The 21,293-nt window shown below is 55.3% G+C and overlaps 1 protein-coding gene across 2 annotated transcripts; it reads right to left on the bottom strand.

Moving 5' to 3' along the window:
* Positions 1–209: 209 nt before the first annotated feature.
* Positions 210–20,689, bottom strand: KCNH6 (potassium voltage-gated channel subfamily H member 6). 2 transcript variants are annotated; one of them, XM_041726339.1, is made up of 14 exons: positions 20,614–20,689; positions 19,583–19,813; positions 14,361–14,522; positions 14,053–14,261; positions 10,328–10,753; positions 8,899–9,053; positions 8,654–8,739; positions 7,218–7,417; positions 6,799–7,051; positions 3,687–3,880; positions 2,513–2,597; positions 1,775–1,943; positions 885–1,071; positions 210–589 (listed from the first exon to the last, which is right to left on the bottom strand). In XM_041726339.1, exons 1-14 carry the CDS (start codon positions 20,687–20,689, stop codon positions 305–307), a joined length of 2,718 nt encoding a protein of 905 aa, XP_041582273.1. In that variant the 3' UTR covers positions 210–304. The 2 variants fall into 2 exon arrangements, with proteins under 2 accessions (XP_041582273.1, XP_041582272.1); XM_041726338.1 differs by having other exon boundaries at positions 8,654–9,053.
* Between the last annotated feature and the right edge of the window lie 604 nt (positions 20,690–21,293).

The following is a 21,293-nucleotide window of genomic DNA, read 5'->3' as shown; positions in this document are numbered from 1 at the left end:
GTTCTCACACAGATCGGAAACTTCTTTCTTTGCAGAGTCCTCTGGCCTGTAAGCTACCTCAACCCCCAAGCTTCACCCACCCTCCACTAGGCCTACTGTCTAAACAGAGCCCTAGAGGAGTCTAGGAAAGTCCCAAGCCTCTTCACCCATGCCATTGTGGGTCACTTGGGTGGGCAGTTTGTAGCTAGGGTAGGGGGATGCTTTTCAGAGGCCAATTTGGCAGCTGTCTGCCTCCCCCAAATCCTTAACTCTCACCCACCTTCAGTCCCCTCATGGTATCTTTTCTCTTGGGGTTTCAATAGTTCTAACTCCCTGTCAATCCAGGATCTGAGCTATGTCTCTGGAACTCCAGCTGCTTGGGGACGGGGCCCAGGTGTTCAGGAAGGGAGGGAAAGCGGGAAGCACAGATGAGTCCCTGTACCTCAAGGGGATGAAGAGGTGAGGCTCGGGGTGACAGGATCCCTTCAGGCTGCTCCCGTTCTGAGGATAGTGTGAGAATTTTGTCTGTGGCCGTGACCAGGGTAGGCACCCTGGAGGAGGAGTTCCTTTGCTTCAGCCTAAACTCGTCCAAGTCACCACAGCTTGGGACCTGGGGATGGGGGTGGAGGGCAAGAAAGGAAGAGGCCACCAACTTCAGAGATGGGAACTGGCAGGAGCTGTGTCCTGTTGCCCCTGCCCCAGCTGTGGGGTCTGTGGTCACAGTCCAGGCTTTGTCACCACCTGTCAGGGCTGCTTGTCATGACATAAAGGAGGACAACAGAAGCCACAGCAGCTCTCAGACCCCAGGGGCCCTGGGCTTGATGCCACATTGAAACCAAGTTCAGGGTGGGGCAGACACACAGCTACCTCCAGGAAAGCCCCCAGGGATCCCTTCATCTGCTCACCTGGGCAGGAGTCAGACTGCCCTGGGGCAACCTTGTTCCTGGACTCTGAGTGGCTGAGGCTGTAGGAAACAAGGCCGGGTCATCGGAGGTAGGGGCTCCCAGGATATAGCCAGTGTGACCCGGGGGCAGGGGCTGCTGAAGGAGCTGTAGGATGCGGCTGAGGTCTGAGGACATGCGGGACTCCAACCTGCCAGACAGAGCCCCACAGTCAAGGTCAGAGTCAGAGTCAGCATCAGGGTAAGGGAGGACAGTTCAGGGCCTGAGGGCAGCTCTCAATTTTGTAGCCTGCATGCCATTCCTGCTGGATTGAATGATAGCCTGGGAGCTACTAGAAGTTATTTCCCTGCTGTGATCCACAGCCCCTGCCAAAATTTCCCTTAGCATATCCCGGACTTCAATAATAACAGTGACCAGACACTGTGCACACTCATTTAGCCCTCATAAGGAAGCTTTGGTATGGGTATTCTGATTATCCCCAATTCATGAAAGGGCAAATGGAGGCTCAGAGTAGTTAAGTAACTTGTCCACACTCTTGCTAGTCAGTTGCAGAGGTAGATTTGGAGCCTAGGACTATCCTGCCCCAAGCCCTCACTCTACCACCAAAGCCCTGCCATCCACGGGCCACACCCCCTTTCCAAGAGCCCCTGGAATTTGTTTCTGCACCACATTATGCCCCTCTTCCAAAAAGGCTTCCTTGGCCCATTCCGGGGTTTGTTAGGACAAGCCATCCAAAGAACTAGTCTTAGTGACATAGAGAAGGGCTTGCCATTCTAAAACCCACAGGGTACCCAGTGATGTCCCTGAGTCACCAAGAGGGGGCACCCGTGGCTAGCCCACTGCTGGGTCTGCTCTTTGCAGCCGCTGGGACCCCTGGCCCACAGGACACTCACCTGTTCATCTGGGCCTGGAGCTGCTCTAGCCTGGAGCCTAGCTCCCGAGGCCAGCAGTCTGGGTCTCCCTGAGGGTTTGGGGGGCTGTGCCTTGGCCTTGGGGGCACTTGCTGCAGCAACTCAGGCCAGAGGCCAGATGTATCTGAGATGCTCAGGGAAGGGGCTGCAGCTGTAGGAAGGAAAAGAAAGCCTGAGCTTTGGTCCGGCTGGATCCACAGGCATGGCCTAGACAGAGCCCATCCCCTTCCCCTACTGGCCATGGGAACACAGGATGGGAAAATTGGATCTCTTTACCTGGGCCCCCTGGAGTATAATAAGGTCCTATCCCCATAAAGGTCTGCCTTCCAGGTCCCAGAAAGTCCCAGTAGCCCTGGGAAGAGAGCTAGGGCTCCAGCTTGGGGATGCTAGATGGATGGAGACAGTCCAGCCCTGGCTTCACTGTCCAGGAGCCTGCAGCCCAGCCAATCCCCTGGTGCTCTGATGTGGAACCCCAGTGGGCTGGCCCATATCCATCCCTGGGAAGAGCCCTCACTCAGGCTCTGAGTACACAGGGGCAGGAAGGAGACAAGGGTGTCTATTACTGAGCCTAGGAGAGAAAGCACCTCGCCTCTCATCAAGGGGCTAAGGAGGCCTCTCCCAAGATGAGGCAGATCGGGGAAGGACCTGAAAGAGGTAGAGGCTGGGCAGGGGCTTCGGGCTGGGGTAGGGCAGGCACTGGTGGGGGCTGGCTTTGCCTACCTGACTGGTTGTCACTGAGGAAGAAGCCTTGGTGGTCTTGGTTGCCTGGAGCTGGCTGGGGTGATGACTGGAAACCCCCGCCTGCCTTGTGGGGAACAAGAGCATCAAGTAATAGGTACCAAAGCTGGGACGAGGCATCTTTTTTTCTCCCCTGTCCCTCACCCCCACCCCCAAGGCCCTTGAGACAACTAGGTGAGAAAGTGGTAACAGGTGGCCGGGCTCCCCCTGAAGCTCCCGGCAGCTTCCTGTAGGTTGTCTCCTGTGTGGGTGGGCAGGAGATTAACAGGGGCTTGGAGATGTGCAGATCTCCCCCTGCCCTGCCCCCACCCCACCATGAGTCTTGGAAGAGGCAGCCTTGAGTAGCAAGATTTGGTAGGGGTGGGGGTGGGTGGGGAGAAGCCTTCCTTGCAGTCCTCCCTTTCTTGCCCCCTCCTTCACACAAACTGTTTCCAGACACCCCCCCCCCCCGCCTCATCCATACAGTCCCTTCTGGACACTTCCAGTTTGTACTGGCTGTCCCACTGCTTGGTAACTCCAGTTTCCATAGAAATTTGGTCTCCCCACACCTCTTCATGACTTCCTTGGTTATTTAACTAGGCTCTTTATTTTCCCTGAGTTGTTATAAACTCCTCCACTGAGTGATAAGCTTGAGAGGAGAGGCTGCTTTATCACTTATTTGCACCCCTGGGACCTGGCTCTGTGAGCCCCTGGATGGTAGACACTGCTCCCCTTCCAGCTTGGTGCCATGGGGTGGAAAAAGCCTCAGCCAAGGAGTCGCACAAACTTGGGTCCAACCTTTGGACTGTCTGGCTTACTATATGGAGGTATGGCTTTGGTTAATTTACTCATCCTCTCTGATACTCAGTTTCTCCATCTGGAAAGTGGGAAAAATAACACCGTGTGCCAGGAGAAGACTAAATGAGATCATGTAAAAGAAGCCCAGTGCTCAGCATGGAGTTGGTACTTGATAATCATCATCCTTAGCATTATGTTGGCCATAATGGTGTAGACACAGAAGAAATTATGGTGTGGGATGCAGGATGGGTTTGAGAGCAAGGAAGGTGGTCAAATGGGTTCCCTCAGGCCAGGCAGCCCAAGTGCTCAGCAACCTCCATTGCCCGTTACCAGCTGGCCAAGACCATTCCCCTCCCTGGCCCACCCAGCCCTGACTCACGTCCCGCAGGTTGAAGGTGACTTCCAGCTTACTCCAGAAGCTGTCTGCAAACGCAGGGTACATATCCAGCACCTCCAGCAGGTCTGCTCGCTGGATCTTGTGCAGGTCACAGTAGGTCAGGGCCCGCACATCTGCGCTGGACTTGCCCGGCTGGGCATGAAGGCTAATGGGCTCCCCAAAAATGTCATTCTTTCCTGCCAGAGGAGCAGGAAGTCTCTCCAGGGTCTGGCTCCAAGGTCTCCTTGGAAGAGCCTCCCTGAGGGACCCTTGATCCTGTACCACCAATTCCCCCACTTCAAGGATCCCATCAGGTTGGGGCTTGGTGCTCGGGATCATGCTCTGGGGTCAAGGTTGGCTGTGCTGGCTGGGGATGTAGAGTGGTTTGATGTGAAACCTGCCTTTCCTTTGTTCTCTGAGCTCTGCAGGGAGCACATACCTGTCCCAGTATGTGGGTCCCCCCACACAAACCAGTCTGTAGGCCTCTCAGGACCACCCTCTGTCAGAATCTGCCCCCCTCTTATTTTCCATGTTCTTTGGCACTGTTCCTGTCCAGCCCCCCACCCCCCATTCCAGGGGACAATGGGCAGGAAGGGACACCAAAGGCTCCCACCTCAATCTCTTCCTCGATCCTCAGCCTGGTGGTACTGTGAGAGCACCCCAGTGCTCCCCAGGCAAGATCTGAGGCTCCTGTCTCTTTGTGTTCCCACACCCTGCTATGGGGCCAGGTAACCAGCATGGCCTTAGCAGAGGAAGCCAAGGGAAGTGACTTCCCCTCTCTGGACCACAGTGTTCTCATCTCTAAAATGGGTATAACCGTATAACCATATCTGCCTTGCCTGCCACACTGGACCGTCCAGAGGAACAGATGTGATGCTGGAGAAACAGCCTCAAATAGTAAGAGGCACCAGACAGGCTGATGCAAGGCAATGGGGGGGATGGATATCCCAGAGTGGACATATGCTGGTGATACTTGGGGCATGTGGCAAGGATAGCGGGCCCCCCTGGGGTCAGGCCCACTGTGCTGGCCATAGGATGTTAACATAGAATAAGATGCTGAAAAAAAAAAAAAGAATAAGATGCTGTCCCACCCACAAAGAGCCCCCAAAGCTCCATAAGACAGGCACCTAAACAACCAGCTGGTTTGCAGATGATCTACAGAGCCGTAGGACAGGGGAGAACCAAGAGCTAAGGAGCTAAGGAACAGGGAGGGCTAAATCTACCAGGGATGGTGGAGGAAGGGAGGAGGGACTTACAGAGGACATGAAGTGGGGGCTGGGTTATGACAATGAGGGATCAGCCCCCAGGAGAAAGGCAATCGGAGCAGAAGAAATAGCTGTGTGCTGCACAGTGAGCACAGACAGAGAGCCCAGGGCTGGGGTGCCAGGGACCATGATTGCCTGACGTCCACTCCCCACAGGAAAGTGCAGCCCCTCAGTCCAGGAGTGCTAATGGTTTGCATGGACAATGGTGGATGAAAGCCAAGACCTGTTGCCCAAGAGAACAGGATCAAAGGTTGCTCTGGAGGAGGGGAATGAGGCCCGGAGAGGGAAGGGACTTACCAGAGTCACATAGGAAACCCATAAGCTCAAAATCTGGGCAGCATTGTAAAATGATGGTGATTCAGCAGGTGAAGGATTATTATCTAATGTCCATTTCCACTTAGAAATGCCATCCACGTGGGAAGGATGATGAATATTTAATAATTAAGAAGCTAGTCCAATTTAAGTTTCAGTTAGAGAACTGAAATCCTCTCATTTTGTCCTAAGGTAGGCTGAGAATGAGGGAAGGTCTCACAGAGGAAGGCATGGCTTGAGCTCAGCCTTAAAGGATGCCCAGGATCTGCCAGGCAAGTGATCCAAGCAGAATGGCAGCATGTGTCCTTCTCCTTTCCTCCCCCAGTCCCACCATCCAGGCAGCCACAGACTCCTGTCTGTTCCCCTCATTAATACCCTCTGTCCCACATCCATCCCCTTGTTCCTGCCTGGCTCCAGCCCTCTGTGGAGCTTTCCTGGAGAGGTGTCAAGAGCTCCTTTCCTGTGTCCCTGCATCTGGTCTACCCCCCTCCCCAATCTTCCAGCTTCTGCCAGTGACCTGAAATTCACATCTGTGCATATTCCTTTTCTGTTCAAAATCTTCCCATGTCTCCCCATGAGGGGTGCTCCCTTGGTTGACCCCCAGATCTCTGGCCCTGGAAACAGACAGTTCACAGTGATGGGGATTCTGAAGGAACAGCTTTTGAGGAAAGATGCTGATTTCAGACTGAGACATGTTGTTTGGTCTGTGTGTGGAATATATGGTGGCCATACCCAAGAAGGATTGGAATATTCTGGTCTAAGGAGAGATTGGGGCCAGGACAACACTCTGGGGCTCCTTGAGGCATAGATTAGACTAAGATTGCAGGAGCAACAAGGCAGCTCAGGTGAGGGTATAGGGTGAGGAAAAGAAAGCTGAGCCCATGTTTGGTGAACAGCAGCCAAGGCCAGGCCAAAGGGAGAGTACTGAACAGAGGAACTGGAGGGGTTCTGTACATTGCGGTTGGAGGAGAGCCCAGCCATGGAGACCAAAGGAAGAAGAGGCTGACATCCTGATCAGGGTCTTGGGGTGGGCTAAAGACAGAGAGAAGGCATGGAAAATGAGAATCATCTCAGAGAGGTGATGTGACCTGCCCAAGGTCACATGGTTGGTGAGTAGCTGAGGCTGAGTGTGCTCCAAAATCTGTCCCCTGTCCAGTGCTCATATCCTTCCTTCAAAGTGTCCAGCTGTCCTTGTAGCCTGGGGTCCTCCCTCCACCCAAGATAAACCTTCACCCTCTCACTCTTGAGCTCCCCAAGAGTGGAAGAAGGTAGTACCCTTCCCGGACTCAGAATCGGACACGTAGCCCTGGAATCCCTGTTTGGCCACTTGTCAGCATGACCTCTCTGAGCCTCTACTTCCCTATCAGGAAAATGGAACATATGGTTGGGTTTAAGGATTCCGTCAGCTGGATATAAAGCTCTCCACCGGGCATGCTCACATGGCAGACCCGTAAAAGGTGCCACCATCATCCGGACGCAGGACGTCTCTACTTCCATCACACTCACCCATACCGCTCTGGCCTCCCTGCCTGACCCACCTAGGATGGCCACGACCACGTCGTCGCGCAAGATCTCGATGGAGCCACGGGAGATGAAGTAGAGCGTGGAGAGCACGTCGCCGAGGTGCACCAGCGTGTCCCCGGGCGGTGCGTGCGTCGTCTTGAACTTGACGGCCAGGGCGCGCAGGCAGCCCTTGCTGGCTCCGCGGAAGGCAGGGCAGTGCTGCAGCAGCGCGCGGTGCAGGTGCAGGCAGATGTCGGCCTGCAGGCACTCGGGGAAGCCCTTCAGCACCTGCGAGGGGGCGGCCGCGTCCAGCGGGAGGCTGGAGGAACGGGTGGGGAGGGGTCTGGGGGTGCCCTGTGCCCGCAGGACCTCGGCCTCCCCCGGGGCATTGGGCCGGAGCTGGGACTTGAGCTGGACCGCCCTCCCCACCCGAGGTAGGGCGGCAGGGGCTCACCGCGTTCATGTCAATGCCGTTGGTGTAGGACCAGGCATGCTGGAAGTACTCTTCCAGGCGCTGCCGCAGGGGGTTTGGAATCTGATGGAAGCGGATGAACTCCTTGACACGCAGCATCTGCGTGTGGTAGCGGGCAGTGCCGGAGTACAGGCGCTGGATGATGGCAGACACGTTGCCAAAGATGCTGGCGTACATGAGGGCTGGGGTGAGGAAGCCGGGGGGCCGTACATGGGGTGCTGGTAGTGAGCTCCTCCACAGCCCCACCAGGCCATAGCACCCCAGGGCCTGTTCCAGACATCCTTCTCCCGAGAAGCCCTCTCTGATCAGGGGCCCCGCTGTCCAGGGCCAAGTCAGAGTGCCCAGAACAGCGCCAGGGCACACGAGGGACAAAAGCCTCTGGGCTTCCTGCCCTCCTCCCTCTGTCTTGTGTCTCTTGGCACCTTCCTGGGCCCAGAGGCCAGACTCCTGAGAACTAGGGCAATGATTTTTTTTAGTACAGATTTGTTTTGTCCTTCAAGTTGTAAAAAAAAAAAAAAAAAAAAAGTATAATAAAGGGAAAACTCTGGGTCTCTGTTTTCACCCATTTTTTTTTTCTTGTTTTTGTTTCTCTGGGCTTTCACATCTCTAAATACCCTGAACATGACAACTTAATCTATGTGTAAAATTCCACACTGACTCTTGTGTTGCTAGACGAGGTGTCTTGGGAAGTAGGCAGCACAGTGCAGGGCCTGGGAGCACACATAGCCAGGGGAGCTGGTCCCCTGCGATAAAATTGGGTCTCTATGTAATCCCTGGCAAGTTAGGATCTTCAGTCTCTTGGTCTGTAAACTGGGCTTGTAATATGGCACCCATAGGATAGTGACGAAAATGAAGTGTGCACATTGGACAAGCATTTACAAAAGTGCCTGGCAGGGGCCAGCTTCCTGGGTGCTAAGAAGGGTCCCATGCTTGATTCCTGGCTCTGAAGTCACCATTCTTGAAATCTTTAAGACTTTAAAAATAATGGGGATCCCTGGGTGGCGCAGCGGTTTGGCGCCTGCCTTTGGCCCAGGGCGCGATCCTGGAGACCCGGGATCGAATCCCACATCGGGCTCCCGGTGCATGGAGCCTGCTTCTCCCTCTGCCTGTGTCTCTGCCTCTCTCTCTCTCTCTCTCTATGTGACTATTATAAATAAAAATAAAAATAAAAAAGACTTTAAAAATAATGGTCTCATATTTTCATTTTGTACTAGGCCCTGCAAATAATGTAGCTGGCCCTGGTGCCTGGCACATAGCAAGGGTTGTAAGTATGGTAAATTTTGTGTATAGTAGGTGTACATATGCAAAATTTCATTGTGCTGCCTGCTTGGTATTTCCCCATCACACACAATGTTACTGTGTTATGTCTCATTATGAAACTAAAAATTGAATGCCATAGGTAAGGTCTGGGCACTTACAGCCAATGAGCATGACACAGATAGAGAAGACCTTCTCAGAGTTGGTGTTGGGGGAGACGTTGCCGAAACCCACGCTGGTAAGGCTGCTGAAGGTGAAGTAGAGGGCCGTGACATACTTGTCCTGCACCGAGGGGCCAGAGGCTGGGTCACTGCCATTGTAGCGCTTGCCAAGCTGTGCGCCCAGGCTGTCCAGCCAGCCGATCTTGGGCTCCAGGTAGGGCCGCTCCACATTGCCGATGGCATACCAGATGCAGGCCAGCCAGTGTGCAATGAGTGCAAAGGTGCACATGAGCAGGAAAAGTACAGCTGCCCCGTACTCAGAGTAGCGGTCCAGCTTCCTTGCCACACGCACCAGCCTCAGCAGCCTTGCCGTTTTCAGCAGCCCGATCAGGGTTGTGGTCTGAAGGGGCAGGGAGGGGACCATGGGGCCAAGAGTCAGCCCTGGAAAGGCTGCCCTTAGGACCACATTTGTCCACTTGTGCATATGGTCACACAGTCATTCAACAAACACTTATAGAGCAGCTGCTCTGGGCTCTTCGCACAGCACAGTGCAGCCCAGGGCAGGACGTTAAGGAATTCTCAGCCTAAAGCTCAAAACAGTGTTATGGTTGTGAGGACAGAAGTCCAGGGGAGTGCAGAGAAAAGGGAGGTCAATTCTGCGGTGCAGGGCAGGGGAGGCTTCATAGAGAAGGTGACACATGAGCTGAATCTTGAGAGATGAGGCTGAGTCTGCAGGCCTCAGGAGGGAGAGGGAAAGGCATTCTAGGCACAGGAGTAGAGTGAGCCAAACCAGGTGTGGAGGTGTGAAACAGCACAGCCCATGTGGGAAACCAAGTGTAGTGCTGCTCCTGGAGCGCAGAGTGGAAGATGGTGGTGAGAAATGAGCCTGGAAGGTGGGTGGGTAGGGGCTGCTCCTATGGACCTTGAGGCCCAAAAAGAGCTTGGCTTTTATTTCAAGCCACTGGGGAGCCACTGAAGTTCTACAGTGTCAGATAGATTATCTGAAGCTGGTCTTGGCTTCTGTGTGGAGGGGTGAGGCTGGCAGGTGCAGGGGTGGGGCAGAGGTGGTTAAGAAGGCTCCTCAGTGCTCAGCCAGGGGCAGCAGAAGTGGAGAGAACGGGGATAGATTGGCTGGAAGTGGGCGGGCATGGGAGTCAGATGGACACTGCCCACTGGATAGGCTATTGAGGGGGTGGCTGGAGCACAGAAGGCAGAGCTGATTTGAAAGCTGATCCCAAGGACGTGGGCAAAAGGACTCAGTGGGATTAAAAGCTATGAGAAGAGCCTGAAAATGCCTTCATGTCAGCTGTGGGGAGTGAGTGGGCATAATGGAGGGTCTGGGGGTGGCAGGGGGTGGCAGGCTGCCTTGCAGAAGCAGTCTATGGATTCCCTTCGCAACTCCAGGGTAAGTGGGCTTTAGAAGCCAGCACAAGGGGCTGGGACTATAGGCGTGCCCATCCCAGAAGGGTCAGAATTCTGGATCATAGGGTCTAGGGCACAGCCTTGGCTGGTCCTTCTCCAGGGCTGGGAGATGGCACATGTTTGAGGTCCCCCACCTGCTTTGGCAAAGGTATCTAATGCCAGGTGCTCTCTGTACGCAGGACTGTGGAGCTGGGAGGCCCCAGGCTGGCGCACAGGGGATGGCCACAGCAGCTGGCCTGAGGGTTTGCTCACCTCATCAGAGCCAGTGCGGAAGATGAGCAGGTCAAAGGGGATGGCGGCCACCATGTCAATGAGGAACCAGCCCTTGAAGTAGTGGACGGCAATGCGGCGAGGGTGGCTGACCACCTCATCATTGGTGTTGACGTAGGTGGTGCGGAAGTTGATGACAATGTCCACAACGAACATGATGTCCACGATGAGGTCCACCACGGTGAGTGGACTACAGGTGTAGCCGCAGTCCACGCGTTGAGACTCGTCCTGGTCACTGAGTAGGAAGGCAGCCGAGTAGGGTGTGAAGATGGCCGTGTAGATGACCAGCAGCAGGATGAGCCAGTCCCACACGGCCTTGAAGGGGCTATAGTGCAGGAGGGTCCCCCGGTGGATGCGTGGTGCCTGCAGCTTGTACTCCGGCAGCACATCGGCACCCAGGGACAGAACCTGGGGGTGGGGGCCACAGGGCAATCAGCAGGGTGTCCGTCACTAGTGAAACCGATTGGGAGGGATGAAGGCTTTGGGATGAGGCCTGGGAAGGGGGCTGTGGGGACAGAGGGAATGAAGCAGAGATGGGGTAGAGTGTGTATGGGGCAAATTCATAAGGGGATAGGTGTGTTGGGAGGAAGTGCAGAGAGGAGGTGGGCTATAGGATGAAGGCTGATCCCAGGCTGGAAGCTCCCCAACTCCCTCACAAACAGGCCAACTTGGAGTTAAGACAGGGCTGGGGGAGGAGGGTGAGGAGGCCAGGGGAGGACTAGGCTCAGGGTCATTTGAAGAGCCTAGACGAGGGGGTAGCTGGTGGTTTGGTCCTTTCCGGTGGGCTTGGTTCCCCATGGTCAGGATTTCTGATGGGAACAAGTCATTCCCAGAATAACCTCTTCATTTCTGAAGGCCCTGTGGAGTCTAGACCAGTGAGGGGCCTCCTTGGGGCTGATTCACAGAGCCTTCCATTGGAAGAGTCAAACTTGGAGGCATGTAGCTAATCTGAGCCCTTGATACATCCTGGGCACAACAGAGCCCCGACTATTTTGCACATGTACAAGGGTGCTTTGCTCATTACTTTCAGCTGAGCCCCCTTTGCTCTGCCCCTCCCACCCTTGCCTCTGAGACTATGGCCAACATAGGGTCCCCAGGCTCAGCCCAATACTCCCAGGCTCTGGCCAGCTACCCAACACAAGAAACAGCCGGGGCATCAAGAAGGGCATGTGTTTTAAGCCAGCCAGAACTTCCAGGTTGATCCCAGTTCTGATGTTGCAATATGTCTGTCTTGGGGCTAATTTTACGACCTCTCTAAGCCTCATGCAGAATGAATAACAAAGGATAACCAACTCCATAAAAAGATGATTAAATGACATGGTGCATCTCAATGGCATGTGTTACTCTACGGTAAATCCTCCTCCTGACTCATCCTATGTCAAGCACTGCCCCAACAAAGATGGAGCCTGAGGGGTGGCCCGCTGACCGGACCACCACTACTGGATTGGCCTGGGCAGATGGCCCTGGTTCAAGAAAATCTGCAATATAAGGTTCTGACCTTGAAAACCAAATCCATTAACAGACAAGATCCATTAAAGAGCTGGTTTCACCTTGTGGGTCCCTAATCAGCCATCTAAACACCTAGAAGGGGTCACAGTGTCCCCACCCTACAGTGAGTCCCTACTCGGCTTTCAGGCCTCAGCTTCTATTCTGCCTCTCAGGAAGCCTCTTCTGACCCTCTTTCTTGACTTTTCTCCCTGTCCCCTGTAAACACCCCTGAACACAGTTATTCTCCACTGAACAACAGGCCATCTTATATGCCCAGCACTTAGTCCACATTGGGGCTCAACTCAAGGCAGTGACCTTAGCCAACTGAGCTGAATGAGTCATGAGAGCTTGAGTTGTCATAGCTACTCCTCTCCTTCCCTGGTTGCTCAAGAGACACCAAGATGGGGGGTCCTGGGTTGCTCAGTCGGTTAAGCATCCGCCTTTGGCTCAGGTCATGATCCTAGGCTCCTGGGATCCAGCCCTGAATTGGGCTTCCTGCTCAGTGGGGAGTCTGCTTCTCTCTCTCTCCCTCTGCTGCTCCTCCTAGCTCATTCCCTCTCTCTCTCTCTCTCTCTCCTAAATAAATAAAATCTTTAAAAAAAAAAAAAAACCACACCATATGAAAAAAAAAAACAAACACACCAAGTTGGAATAGCAAATCATAGGGCTTGAGAGGGGAGGAGGTAGGAATTCAGAGGGTTGGGGGTAGATAAGAAGAGGATGTCCACCTCCCCAGGACCCCCCAGACAGGGGTGCCATCTCCCCCACCACACACACCTCCACGATTTCCCATTGCCTCTGAAGCCAGCATGAGGACCCTTCTCAGTGTTGCCCAGAGGTGCAGGGTTCTCAGGATGTAGGAACTCAGATGTGAGGTTCCAGCCCTTGGAGCCCTGGTTGAAGTGAGGGTGACTGCCCTACTCTGAGCTCATACAGCTTTCTGCTCTAAGCTCTATCAGGCACCTCTCCTACCTTAGGGCTCATTTAGGGTGAGCTAGCAAAGCCAAGACTGGTCGGGGCAGGGAGTCGGATAGGACCAGGTGGGTTGGGTAGAGCAGGGACCATAGGCCCCAGCCAGGCCTCTCAGTCTTCATGGGCCACTCGCCAGTCTAACAGTCCCCATCACCCCTGTGTCAACCTGAGGGCCCTGGGATGAGTGGTCCTGGTGGAGTTCCCGCAGTCAGGCTACTGGGCCACCCTGCTGACCTCTGAGGGCCCAGCCCTGCAGCCCGGGGTGCTTGCTTTCCAGGGTTCTCATGTTTGGGGAGGGGCTGGGTCACTGGGAGTTTCCATCCCACCTGCTCCATCACAAGTGAAAGGAGGCAGGGAGGAAGAAGAATGGCCCCCATCCCCCATGAAGGCAAAGCTTCAGAGAAAGCTGGGTGGAGGCCCTCACACCCTCCCCATGACCTGTACTTCCTTGCTCAGCCCTGGCCTCGCCCCCCCCCCCCTTAATGCCTAATGTGAGAGCCCTGGGGCCCAGAGAGGGGATATGATCACTTGTCCAAGGTCATATAGCAAGTCAGTGGCAGGACTCTCGTCATTTGAACCTTGCATTTCCCTCTAGAATGGTTGGGGGGACTGGGGCATCAGGCCCCATGTGAGGGAACACTGAGGTCAGCTGAAACAGAAAACCCAAAGAGGTTTGCCTTGGGCTGTCCAAGGAGGGGCTTAAGGGGAGGGAGGCATTCAGGGCATGATCCCCAGGAAGTTGCTCAAAGAGAACTGAAGATGCCAGGACCAGCTCCCCTCTGCCTGGCTTGCAGAAGGATCCTGTGGTGTGGTGGGGGGTGGGAGGTGGGGAGAAGAGTCAGGAGCAGGGCTGGGGGCATCCCTCCATCCTTCCTCCTCATCTCCGCTCAGTGTGGTCCTGCCACCTCCTCTCTATGCTTCTGCTTCTCTGTGACTGGCAGAGGCTTGAACAGGCCCTTGTGGTAGCCTGTGTGTTCCCTCATCCCAGACGCCTCCAGACCTAGGATGTGGCACTATTCCCAGGCTCTGTTGACACCAACCTCCCCTGGCTCTACCATCAGGGTGGAGACCCCAGGGTAAGCCTTTAGGTCTAGAGAATCAGACTTCAGCAGGACAGGAAGCCCGGGGCTCAGACCAGACACTGGGGGCTGGACAAGCTGACTGCCTTTGCCACCTCCAGCCCCAGGCCTGAGAAGGGACCCTCGAGGCCCAGCACAGCCCCGCCCACCCTGCCCTGCAGTCCGTACCTGGGTGACCTTCTCGGTGACATTCTGGGTCCGCTCCACCACCTTGTGTGGTGCAATGATCTCTATCTCTGTGGTTGAGCCCGAGCGATGCTTCTCCAGGTTGAACTCCACGAAGTTGAGTGTGAACTGTGGAATCTGTCCAATGGTCCTGTACTTGACCCTGCCTGTGCCAGGCCCCTGTGCACTCGACCTGCTGCCATGAGAGCCCTCTGAAACCAGTCCCAGGGTCAGAACAGCCAGGGCCAGGGGACCAGCTGCCTCCTCTGGTCCCCCCACTCATCCCCACCACCACTTGCACCCCACCTCACCAGAGCCCAGGAATCTCTGGGACAGCAGGCACTGGGACAGGCTGCGGCGCTCACTCTTGGCCAGGAGCTGGGCCAGGTCTTCAAAGTTGAGGATGAACATGATAACAGCCCCATCTTCATTCTTCACAGGCACCACGTCCACTAGGCAACGGAAGCTGGAGGCTGCAAACACCATTGGGAGGGGTCACAGAAGGGATCCTCTCCTGTAGAAACATGGCCAAGGGAAGCCAGGGAGGGGGCTGGGTTGAGGTCAAGTGAAAGACAGCCATGGGGTGAGGAGGCCTGGACTACTGGGCAGGGAGTTGGTGATGCTGCTCAGCAGGTGTCCCACCCACAGGGCAGAGGTAAGGAAGGCAGCTTAGCTGCTCATTAGGAGATAATGTAGCATCGGGCCCAAGTCCACACCCAGCCCTCAGCTTAGGGTTTAACCTTGAGGTTTGCTTCTGCTGTGATTAAAGCTGAGCAGATGGGATGGATTAAGTGGGGAGGTGAGGCCGGACATTCTACTCCCATGTAGCACTGGCTAGCCCTGGGTTCAGTTCCCATATTCCCTTTCCACAAAATGCCCCGCTCCCCCAATGCTGGAAGAAACTCATTGAGAACACACTAAGTGCTGTGCATGGAACCATCTGACTCTTGAGGCCTCAAAGATCCATGGTTGGTGTCCAGTGGATCCTCGGGGAGGGAGGCAAACATAGACCCCCATTCTCTAGAGCCTGGGGTTCTAAGAAACTGCCTGTTTGGGGCTGGAAGGGGACATGGAGTGGGGCTCCCTGGGCACTCAGCACATAACAGCTGGGTGAGAAGGGAATGGTCCAGGATGAGGAAGACACCAGCGTGAAGGCCAGGCTGCTGCCCCAGGCCTCGAAGGTCAGAAGTGTTGGGACTGGAAGGCAGGCAGGGCAATAGCCTGGGGTCTAGAGAGGGAATGAGACAGCAAGGTGATGACAGGGCAGCCCCCTCCTGCCACTCTCACACCGTCTTGGACAGGTTAGACCTAGATGTTGGCCTTATGTTCTTCCTTCTTGGCTTCAGGGTCTCCCCCACATAGGCAAGTGGGACAAATCAAAGCTAAGACAGCCACATGCCCCCCAGAGCCCAGCCCTATGGACTGAGTGGGTGGGTGGATGTCCCATGAGCCCTCTCTTCAAGGTACCCAGTGGTCCCTTGTCTCTCTGCTCAAGCTGTTGGTGTGTTATGGGGCCCAAAGGGCAGGATGCTAAGGGGGAGGGGCCTCAAGTAAATATGCAAATCAGAAGGCAGAGCCGCCCCTTCCTTAGGGCAGGTTTGTGTCTGTCTCGTTTGTGAGGGGCCAGCACCTATCCCAGGTGGCTTGTGTTGATTGAGTACATGAAAGAATGTGTAAATGTGAGTGGGGGCGAGGCTGGTTGGCAGGAGCCTTGCTACTTTGGGGTCCATTAGGATCCTGCTTTCCCCAAAGTGCCTCCTCACACCTTCAGTGCTGGGGTGCAACTGAGCTGCCCCCATCCTCCCTCCCACCTTCTTCCCTGGGAACAGGAATCTCCTGGATCAGATTCCCGGACTCCCAGGCACCAGGCAGCCATCTGCCAGCTGCTGCACTGGGTCCCGGGGGAGACATCCACACCGAGGAGAGGCCACCCGCCTGCTTCTGGGACCAGCCCTGGGCTCACAGTGCTATAGGCTCAGCCTCCCAGACCACAGCCTGGCATTCTTGTCAGCCCAGGATGTGGGGAGGCTTGGACTCTGGGACCTAGCCAGGAAGTCTTGTTAGCCAGTGGTCCAAGACGTTCCCTCCAAAGCCAGCCTATCTCTTCACTCTCTGGCACTAAGAGATCTGGCCTGGTGGAGGGGACAGGGAGGGGAGAGCTGGGCAGAGCGGCAGGGCCTTCAGGCTCTCTGTACTGTTGGGAACAGTCAAGGCCCAGTGTTCAAGTGGCTGGACCCATCCACTGTTGCTATCTTTGGAAAACTGAGGCTGGGAACAAAGATCCATCATAGCAGTGAGGGCTGGAGGGGAGCTATGGATGGCACCCTGTGCCCAAACTTCATTCTTGCTGCCTGTAGGGTGGGCAGACAGGAGGCTATGAGGATTTGGATGAGTTCAGAGCATTCTTTTTCCATATCCCTCGGCTGTCCTTGCTCACAAGTGACTGCGTCTGGGCAACCAGAAGTAGGTGAATGTGTCACCCCAGGTTGTGTCCAGGAGGGGCCATGTCCCTGTGCTCTTGCCCCATTGCTGGAGGGTGGGGGGTCCACAGTCTCTGCCTTTTCTCCCTTCCAGGGGCTCCTCCCAGTGCTTACCTCTTCTCTGACCAAGGGCAGTAGATTTGTCTGCTCCCTGAGATGCAGCCCTTCTCTCCGCTCTTCTCTGACTCTTGGGTGTGCTCCTTTCTTCAGTGTCCCATTGTTCTTACCTCCTGCCCTGGCCCTTGCTCTCCTTTGCAAAGCCTCCTTGTTATCTATCACCCCCATCTCTCTATGCCCATCCCATCCAGGGTTGCAGTGAGCCCTCAGGGAGAAGCTGATGCTTCAGAAGAAAGCTGCCACTAAAAGGGTAACAGGGGAGGGTGGCCTCCTGCTTGGTGCTTCTGCATTCATGTGGGAGTATGCGGGGAAACACTGGAGCCTCTGACCTCGGTCCTTACCCTGTCCTCCTCCTCCAGAGCTGAGGACTGGAGGAGCCCAGGCATCCTCTAGTGTGGCTTGGAGATTAGGAGACTCGCTGGTTTTGAGGTCATTAGACAAGAGGGCCCAACAAAGGCAGGCAGGCATAGGCTTCTCTGGCAGGTGCTCAGCGGGGGCAGGCATGGAGGTAAGGGAGATGTGAATGCTCTCATCCCTCCCTCTAGGCTCTCATTAGTTCTAGTCTTATGAACATCCCCATTCCGCCTTATCTGCTAGATTCTTACTTTCCTTAGTAAAGGCAGATGGAGGAAAAGCCAGGTTCTCAGGGGTCTCTGAGCCCTATCTCATGGGGCAACTTTTGCCGAGTGCCCTGGCTTCTTTGAATCCAACTTTGTGCTGCTATATAATGTGGAGATACATGAACACAGACCTTTCATTTTGACTTGGAGAACTGTCAGTGGATTACCCTTTTAGAGGAAAAGAGGATTATAAACAAACCAGCTAGAGTTCTGTTTAGGACACTTTTCTACCTCCCTGGAATCAGGGGGAGGGGGTGAGAGGGGGCATTGACTGAAGAAGGGAAGAAATCACCATTAGGATGCCTGCCAGGAAGATTAAAAGATGTGAATATGATTAAAAAAAAAAAGAAGAATCATGTGGTCAGAGTGGACCATAAGGCGAACATAAGCTATCTGAGCACCACATCCTTTCCTTAGAGCAATGTAGGGCAAGAAGCTCTCTTTTCTAGGTTTCAGGCCAATCTCCGGTAGGTCTCAGGTAGGTAGATAGGTAACAGGACAGAGAAGGGCTTAGGTTTGGGTGGCATAGACTGGGATTTGGGGGCATAAGATATGTGATAATTTTCCTTTTTTACCCAGAGCCAGCATCCAAGATTAGGTCCTGGAGTCTCTTCTGATAGTCAGAGGACCCCAGCAAGATTCTGAAGATCTGAATCCTCATCTCAGAGGGCCAAGGCCTGGTCTTGATCTCTGGCCCCAGCCCAGGGCACATGCAAAGTGCTGAGGAGACCCTAAAAGACCTGATCTGACATCTTTAGGAGGCTGATATCAGTCCAGACCCTTCTGGGGCCCAGGTAGAGCTCTGGGGTCAAGGAAAAGGATCTGTTATTCCTGCCCCCCCCATTTCCTTCTGTCCCATCTTATTCCTAGGGAACCCTTCTCACTCTTCTGACTGCCACCTCCTCCCTGCAATGATGTGAGGAGGTGAGGCCACAGCTTTTAAAAATATTCTGACTTCATTAACCCTGTGAGTGCTGCCAAACTAAGCCTAATTCTTCCTAGTCCCCTAATCACTAGCCCTGCATCTGCTTGGTTGGCAGCAGCAGGAGACAGCCAGGGGACAGCCAGGACCCACCCATGAAGCACCCTAGAAGCCTTGAAACACAAACAGGCACACATACCCATCCATGTCCCGCACATGCCCCAGCCCCCTAGGCCCCAGGTTCTCGGTACCCCTCAGTCCCAATCCAAAGGAGCCTACCTTTCATCTGTCACTTACTCAGATGACTCTCATCCCTGCCTTTTCCAGAAAGGCCGCCTCTGAACAGAGGCAGTTGGGGTCATCTCCCCTCTTGGGATTACTCCAAACAAATATCTTGAAAGAATCCTGAGACTTGGGTTCTGGCCCCAAGTTGGACCCCAGCAGTAGGATCTTGGACAAGTCTCTCCCTTTTCTTGGGCCTTGGTTTCTTCATCCATGAAATGAAGGGATTTATCTAAGCCAGTGGTTCCTAAACTTGGCACAACATCAGAACCGCCAGGGAGATTTCTCCAAATGCACCTGCTTTGGTTTCAACTCACACCTCTGAGTCAGCCTCTCTCTAGGGAAGGTGTGTTTTGGAAAATACGCCCCAGGTAATTCTGATGCAGAACCAGATTGGGGGGCCATTAAGTGATTTCAAAGGGACTTTCAAAATCCTGGTTCCCACTCATCTCTCCCCTCCCTCCCACCCACTGTGGAGACTCTGAGGTCCTAGGGGGAGGGTCTTAAAGGGCCAAAGAGCTCTGTCCTTAGCCCCTGCCCTATGCTTCTGTTCTGCTTGCCATAAACGTGGGCTGGCAGTGACATACCAAACTGCATGGACCTCTGGGTAAGGGCAAACTCCAGAGTCTATCTCCCCAAGGATCTGAGGCTTGGGTGAGCCAGGTCCACTCCTATTTCCTAGCCAGCAGCCACTGAGCTTGGCCTGCCCACAGAGGCATTGAGGGGGTGACGCCTCCCCTAATCCCCAGAGCAGACGGAGATGAGGAAAGGTTAATTTTCATTCCAGCTGCCTGACAGCTGGGGCTGACAGTGACAGAGTGGGTAGCCAGGAGACTGGGAACATGGGGGAGGGATGGTGGAGGCCCTGCCTAGTGTAAGGATCAGTTGGTGAGTCAGCCTGGTCCCCAGCTTCAGGAAAGGACCTCATTGACTTCAATGCCCACTGCTCCCCCCACCTCCCCCAATGCAGATGAGGAAACTGAGGAGCAGAGAGGAACAGGATTTGTCAGGGCCTCTGGCCCTTGGGTCAGCGCCCTGCTGAGGGCTACTCTGGCTGTACAAGACAGGGACTGAGTAGGTCCTGCAGAACCAGTAGTCTGAGGGAGCCTCACCATCCTTGCGATAGTAGAGGATGTCCACCTTGCACTCCTCTGTCCCCAGCAGGGCCTGCGCTAGGCGGGACATGGCACTGCGCGGGGTATTGGGGCCTGTGAGGAAGTCGCAGGTGCAGGGTCGCTGCATCACCTCCACTCGGGAGTAGCCGAAGAGTTCACAGAAGCCGTCGTTGCAGTAAATGATGGCGCAGTTCTCCATCTGCGCATTGGCAATCAGGAACTTCCGACCTGGGGTGAGATGTGGGAAGCCCATGGCAACCAAGACTGGGCAATCAGGGGTGGAAAGATCATAGGGATTCTTGGCAGCAGTGAGGGGTGTCTAGATGGGGGAGCAGAGCAATAACCAGAATGAGGGAGAGAAGTGAGGTCTGATGGGGGGGGAGGGGCCTAGAAGGCCAGGGTGATGGGGGAAGGTTATGGGACTCCTGAAAGTAATGAGAGTAATGGTTAGAATGGGAGATCAGAACAATGACCAGAAATGTGTAGGAGGAGGAGTCAGGCCTGAGAGTCATGGGAAGACCAGGGCAGCAATGGGGTCAGTGAATTGGAAAGGAGGCCCAAGGCTTCCTGGAGTCAGTGCAGGGAGTCAGGAAGAGGGAGCCAGGATGTGATCAGATGGGGCCCAGGCCTGGTGAGAGCTCCTAGAAAAATTAGAGTGGCTAGGGTCAGGCAGTGAAAAGAAGGGATCAAGGAAATCTCTGGAGGAAATGGGGGGCGGGTGTTCAGGAGGAGGAAGCAAGACAGTGATAGAAGGGGGGATAAGCCCTTGGGGTACCAAGAAATCAACTCAGGGGAGGAGGGGAGTACACTCTGCTTCTGCTGCTCCAGCAGAGAGCGTGGCATTTGAGGTAAGTGGGGCTTGCTGGCACAGAAGGTGTCCGGGGACATTAAAGCGAAGGATTTTGCATTCATCAGTACCCCCGACCCCGACCCACCCTGATCCATTCGAAGTAAGTAAAAGGGTCTCCTCCACTCCTGCCACCGGACCAGGAATTCAGATCGGCCCCCACCTCAACGCACACACTCACTCTGGCCTTCGAACTTGCGGATGATGGTGTCCAGGTAGGTGTTTTGGGGCGCGACGTGGCCCCTGCGGACAGGCATCTTTCGGCGGCAGCCTCCTCCCGGCCACCAGGGCCCCGGCTCCCTGCTTCTCCGCTTGCCCTGGGGCTCAGCGGCGTCCGGTCCCGGGTGGGCGCCGCCCCGGGGAGGGCCGCGGGGCCCCGCGCCCCTGCTGCCCGCCTGCGCCCACCCCCCGCGGCCCTGCACGGCCTTCCCAGGCCGGCGGCTCGGCGAGCGCCTCACTCCCCAGGCGCCCGCCCGGAGCTGTCCGCGCCGCGGTGCTGAAAGAAGCCGCGCGGCGGCGGGGCGGGGTTCGCGGGGCGGGGGCAACTTCTCACCGACCCGACGGGGCAGGGGCGGGCCCTGACTCCGAGGGGCGGAGCCGGGCAGAAGTGCTGCACCAGGAACAGATCAGGGCTCTTCTCAGGAGCTTCTTTCTGCTCCTGTCCCACTGGCCAGTGGCCTCAGTCCCTCTCCGACCCTCTCCGGCTACCTGAAGGGCAGCCCAGACGTTGCCTGGCCGGGTCTTTATAGGCGGGGGGTGGGGAGAGGAGGAGCAAGAGTTTAGAGCCCTCAGGTGGTCTTTTGCTGTTTCATTCGGGGTTAAACAACCCTTAACCCGCCCTTACCGCGTGCCCTCCAGCTG

This window comes from Vulpes lagopus, chromosome 12, assembly GCF_018345385.1.
Source record: "Vulpes lagopus strain Blue_001 chromosome 12, ASM1834538v1, whole genome shotgun sequence".
In the NCBI taxonomy this organism is placed as follows: Eukaryota; Metazoa; Chordata; class Mammalia; order Carnivora; family Canidae; genus Vulpes; species Vulpes lagopus.
This window is presented reverse-complemented; position numbering and strand designations above follow the sequence as displayed.

What these genes read in the sequence shown, in the direction of transcription:
- KCNH6 (XM_041726338.1), bottom strand. Translation starts at nt 20,689, where the DNA reads ATGCCTGTCCGCAGGGGCCACGTCGCGCCCCAAAACACCTACCTGGAC. An exon ending in TCACCTTCAACCTGCGGGAC is followed by an intron (nt 2,598 to 3,686) that starts GTGAGTCAGGGC and finishes GTTCCCCACAAG; the next exon opens with GCAGGCGGGGGTTTCCAGTC. An exon ending in CCTCAGTGACAACCAGTCAG is followed by an intron (nt 1,944 to 2,512) that starts GTAGGCAAAGCC and finishes TCCTTCCTACAG; the next exon opens with CTGCAGCCCCTTCCCTGAGC.